The sequence below is a fragment of the Pinus tabuliformis genome, chromosome 2_2 (genome assembly GCF_031772625.1).
Source record: "Pinus tabuliformis cultivar Carrire ecotype Pingquan chromosome 2_2, CPIR1, whole genome shotgun sequence".
NCBI lineage: Eukaryota > Viridiplantae > Streptophyta > Pinopsida > Pinales > Pinaceae > Pinus > Pinus tabuliformis.
Window position 1 is genome coordinate 1,027,388,726 of NC_142300.1, and position 6,000 is coordinate 1,027,394,725.

At 26.9% G+C, this 6,000-nt stretch overlaps 1 protein-coding gene across 1 annotated transcript in view; it reads left to right on the forward strand.

Moving 5' to 3' along the window:
- LOC149196843 (exocyst complex component EXO70I-like) overlaps positions 1-4,115 on the forward strand; it is a 60,247-nt gene extending 56,132 nt beyond the window's left edge. Inside the window, exon 2 of the mRNA XM_089408455.1 lies at positions 3,871-4,115. Within this exon, the coding sequence (XP_089264581.1) occupies positions 3,871-4,115 (245 nt within the window). The remainder of the gene's footprint in view (positions 1-3,870) is intronic.
- Positions 4,116-6,000: the final 1,885 nt, after the last annotated feature.

Here is a 6,000-nt window from a genome sequence, read left to right on the forward strand (position 1 = left end):
TAAATTCATATATATATATATAGAAATAGAAATTAAATTAAATTAAATTAAAAAAATGTTTTTTTTAAAAAAAATGTTTTTCTTTTATTTTATAATTTTTTTTTCGTTTTTTATTTTTTAGAAAAGAAGTGGTTTTTATGTTTTTTTTTTTTAAACAGCAAGGGCCGGAGGCTAGTGGGCAGGCCCGAGCAAGCTCGCCTACCGACCTCTGACCGCTATTTAAAAAAATAAGTTTATATATATATATATAAAATTAAAAAAAAGAATTATTTTTTAAAAAATTATAAAAAAATTATTTAAAATTAAATTTTATTTTGTTTTATAATAATAATAATAATGATGATGATAATAATAGTTAAAAAAAAACATTGTTTTTTAATTTGTAATTTATATTGATTTAAAAAAAAATTATGTTGTTAAATTCAAAAAAATGTGTTTATATATATATATATATATATATATATATATATATATATATCTATATATAGGAAGATGACATTAAAGAAGATCTTTGTGAATGTTTTTTTGACCAAAAGCAACATTAGCATCATCTAAAACAGCTAGATGCACTATGGATACCACTGAATAGTCCCGAACTGAAAAAAATAATGGAAGTCAAGCAGGTACAATCAAACTTATTTCAAGGAATAATGCATGAGAAATAATTAAAATAAGTTTTTCATGGTATCTTAAAGACAATGAAACTGATGATGGTGTACATATCTATCTGTATTGTGGTATGATTAACTTTGGTGAATCATATCAGGTGATGGGTAGAGTATGAGACATATGTGTGGTGTCAAATACAAACATTGTTTATGTTCTTGCAAGATTGACCAATACACATGAAAATTTTAGATATCGTCTCTCAAAGGTCCAATATGACACATATGAAGAATATACACAATTGTGTGAAGAAATCAAAAGCAACATTGCAAATTATATTGTAAATATGCTTATTTATATTTATGTGTTATGCATTATTGTAAGGATCATTAATTTTTTTATAAATTATTGATCATTGACATATTGTATTTTTTTCCACAGGATTTTGCTGAGAGACTTTCAATCATGTTGGAGGGTATTTATTATATGGAGCCAAAATTTATGATTGTGATAAAAAATTTCCAGACAGAGACATAAGAAGAAAGAAGAAAGAATAGGAAGAAGGAGGAAAAGAGTAATAAATCGTGACACTGCAATAGTACATACAAGGGATCAACAACAAATCATTAAGGTGGTAAATCTAGTAAAACTAAACATGTTTGTTTTGAAGATGTGGAAGCTAGAGCTGAAAAATATGTTACCATTAGTGAGGAGGAGATTAAAAATGTTGTTGCAAAAGAGAAAAGAAATAAAACACTAAAAATAAAAATGGCCACAAATATCTCTCTTCCAGCTCATGATGAAGAATTTGTTTATCAAGAAGAAGATATGTTAACTGGTAAGAAGAAGAAATCAAATGTTGGTGAATTTGTAAAAATCATGGGCAACAGTGAAGAACAAAGTGAAAACTCCAAAGGAAGAAGAGAAATCATAACACCAGGTGTTGAGTTAGATGATGGTATCATTAAAACAAAAAAAAATTCCATTCGAGATCACTTAAGGAAGAATAAATTAATTAATTGTGACCAAACATTACAGCTTAATGTCGGCCAATTCTGTAGGACAAATAAAGGACAATCTCAATATCAAATTAGAAAGGGACATCACCTACATATGCATAATCTGAAAACATTGTTCAAGTTCAATCTATATGTGCATGTGGTGGATTATGTGGTTCTTGTTGATCCAAATCAAGTTATCAACAAACAAGATTTTGATAGGACGTGATGTTTTGAATATAAATATTATGTAATTGGAGGGAACCATTTAGCAGAGGTAAAAAGACAATTGATTGAGGAATATCCTAATAACACTCTTTTTGAAATAGTGAGATGCATCATTTACGCTAGTTTAACAAAAATAGAAGCAAAGTTATTGGCATGGGATCATAATGCAAATAATGAATATTGTCTATGAATTTCTTTCAAAGGGTCAGATTTATTCATAATGAATTGTAGAAAAATGTGGTGAGGATAAGACAAAAGGAAGTCTAAGCTTTCAGAAGGAATTTTTAATGGAAACATGTGATCAAATTGAGGATAAAATCAATTCAAAAGGTGCAAAAGAAATTTCACATTTATTCAGAGGCATGGATAACATTTTTCAATTGAAATTTGGAACTGGGGAGATATGAAAATTGATTGATGAGATTTTCGACTAGTGGGAGAATATTTCCATAAAAAATCAGAAGGTTAAAAAGTGTAAGCCCATAATATGTACCAACATTAAGTCAAGTCTTGAAATGAAGCAACTTCTAGATGATATGAATATCACACCTTCGAGAACAATTTAAGGAGTGAAGGATGAGAAACTAGTCAAATCAATACTACGCTATGTGGAGTCAGGTGAATTATCAATGGATGAAATGTGCACAAAATTTCAAAAGTAAGTTTGTTGAATTATTTTTACTTTTTCTTGGATTATAATTTTATTTTAAGTATAACATATTTTTCTTGGTAGTATTTTTTATACATATCACTATATTAACAATTTTTACTTTATTTATTTAGTCAGAAGATTTATATGAAGATACAAGAACATATGGTTAAAATGTTGAATGAAGAGAGTTGAGATGATGTTGTGCACAACTACCAAGAAGTAAGTTCTATACCAACACTTAAAGTATCTTGCATTCAATAAGGTATGTTGATTTATAGATTCATTTTATTCATATGTAAACTATTTTTATTTTATTACTTATACATATATATATTTTTTATTTCATTAAATATGTCGAAGAAGGATGCAAATGGAGTACCAAGTACTTTCAAAAGATTTATTGAAAAAATTAAGATGGAAAGGCTGAGAAAGCAACATCTTAGGAATGTTGAACTTGATCCTACTCTTACTCATTTCATTTGGAATGGGCTTGACATTATCCAATATCAAATAATACAAGGTGATTGTGAAGACATTGCAAAACTCATACCTAAAAGGGAATATTCCCTAGTTATTATAGATATTCCTCATGGTTTCAATTTCCCAGACATTGGATATGATAGTGAACCTTATACTTATCAAGCTTTTAGTAAAGTGGTTACAGGCTTTCAAGAAGTCACAACATCACCACTTTGGAGATTTGTGACATTTCATTTAGACACACAATTTGTAATGTTATTAACAAGCTTCAAGGGAAAAGAAAACTCAAGGATGAAACTTACATGGTAAGACATTAAGTTGTATGTTTGATTAATGTTAATTTTTTTTATTTATATACAATTTAATTGAACTTTTAGTATGTCATGTTATAGGAAAAAGTCAAATCTTGTTTTTTTTTTTCTGAAGATCAGACTATTATAAATGATTGTGAGTTCATCAATGTTGAATGTTGGACAAAAGATGATAGCTATAAGCCTATTCTTCTGAATTGAGTAGATGGAAAGAGTCATAGTCAAGCACCGATTCATAATGCTATCGTAAAAAAATAACATATAAGGATAAATATGAAAAAGGAAAGATAGTTAACATTTATCAAAAACCACAAATATTGATTAACTATCTTATAGATTTATGTTCAAATGAAGGAGATTGGGTTTTGGATTTATTCTCAGGTAAGTTTTATTATATAAAATTCAATTTTAATATTTTATTTTTTATTTTTTATGTGTTTATACTAATTTACTTAATTATTTTTTTTGCGCTTGATGATTAGGTACAAAACTAACATGTTGTCTACAAAAAGGAAGAAATTGCATTGCCATTGAAAAAACTCACTGCAATGCAATTTTATTCAACAAAGAATTAGTGCTCTTAAATTTCTTCCAGATGCTATGCAAGAAGTTGGTTTGAGGAAATGGGATTTCAATGAATCACGTGTGGCAAAAAAGGCAAATAAACCTCAATCACCATTATGTGGAATTATTGGAATATTACATTTTGGAAGATTTGCAGACATGAAAGATCCATTAGAAGAGGACACTAACCATATTGAAGTAGAAACAATTGTGGAAGAAGACATTAATAAAGGTATAGAAGATGCTAAACATGGATTAATTGATATTATTGATTAAGTTTAAGTTATGCTTGTAAATAAAGCTCAATTTTGAGAGTTATTCATCAGTTTTACTTGTAATGTTTAGACTTTGAGATTTTATGAGAAGAATGAGTATTTCATTATTGTTTTCATATTTTTAATATTTGTATTATCTAATTTTCACTTTGATTTTTATGTGAATCATTATTTTTTGCAAAAAAGCAGTGATTACTATTATTATTTGACATAAAATTCATAAAAAATAACATTTTTTAAAAGTGTTTTTGTTAAGATTTTCCCACAAAAATCGTTTGTTTAAAATATTATTTTTAACGAAAAGTCTCAAAATGTATATTTTTTAATTGTATTTATATTGAAAATGTGTTTTTTTTTGTCATATGTTTAAATTTTTTGGTTTTTTGGGACAATTATTTGATGTGCAGTGAAATATTAATTAATAATTTATAACATATAGAAAATCCTAACTTTAAAATATTGATCATTTTTATTTTATTTTTTTAACTATGTGAAAAAATAAAGATTTATTACAAAAAAATTTGAAAAGAAAAATTGAAAAAACACAAATACATAAACAAACTTAAAAATAAATATCTCATGGAGGAAGACATTAGAAAATGTAAAGTGTCAAAAAATGGGTTCATACTGCATCAACACTTTTCAAAATCAACATGAAAATCACTCACATCTAACAAAAAAATGTTCATAAGAAAATTTAAAGTGCCAAAAATATGCTAAAAAAAGAGATGTTATTTTGAATAAACACTTTTCAAAATCAGGTTTTTTTTTGCTACTTCAAAAAAATAGGTAATCGGTTTGATCGGTAACTATATTATTGTTGAAAAGATTTGTCTATATTCAATTTTAGTTCTTTATGTTGTTACTTTAATTTAACTATCACTTATTTTTTTCATAAAAGGCAAGTACTAATATACATATTACACTTATTTGGGTTTTGTTTGAGTTGTCTCTATGTTACAGATTGGACAATGATGCGTTGAAATTATAAATTCTAGCATTTTTTTTTAATAATGGTATATTACAATTATTGTAATTCAACTAACACATATATTATAATTAATGTAATTTAGCAAACACACGTTGTAACCTAAAGGTTGTATGTAATATAAATAATTGTTTCTATGTACACTTTAACCGTCATGAAAGAATAATAAAATATGAGATTATTTAATTGATTTTGGTCTTCATGGTGAGTATTATTCTTAATGCGGAAGCAATTGGTGAGCGGGCTTCTACATGATTAACTTTGAAGTACATACTTACATCGAAAGGCAGATGAGGCACCACATAAGATCATGTAGCACATTTCCATGGCAATTGCCCCATTTTCATCTACATGTTTGTATTTGATGTTATATGGATTTCATTAATTGGGCTACAATGATTAATTACATAATGTTATACTATGCACATTAATATAATTCTAGCTTGGATTTCGAATTGTGTAAATGTTCTTAGGATCGATACAAAAGCATTCAAATTTGAATTTTGAATTTGTGAATTGGGAAGATCATATTTTGTTTTATTTTAAATTTTGAAGTAGAAAGTTGGGCATGGCAAATATTCAACACCAATGGGTGTGGTAGAGATTCAACATCAGTGAACAAGTGGACTTTGTGTGGTAGTTGATATGACAACCTAGTTAAATATGATTCTTGATCCCTAAATTGGAAGCTTTAGGTGAAGTCCCAATTTTTTTGTGAGTTGGGAACCTTGTATGATAGTGCTTTCACATCCTTCAGACTCAAGTTTAAATTCCAAAGTATGAAGGCTTTCACAAGAATATAATAAGAAGTTTATTTATAATGAGGAATTTTTCCTTTAGAGATTTATTTATAACTCTCAGACATTACTTTGGAATCAAATTATTAATTTTTATTATT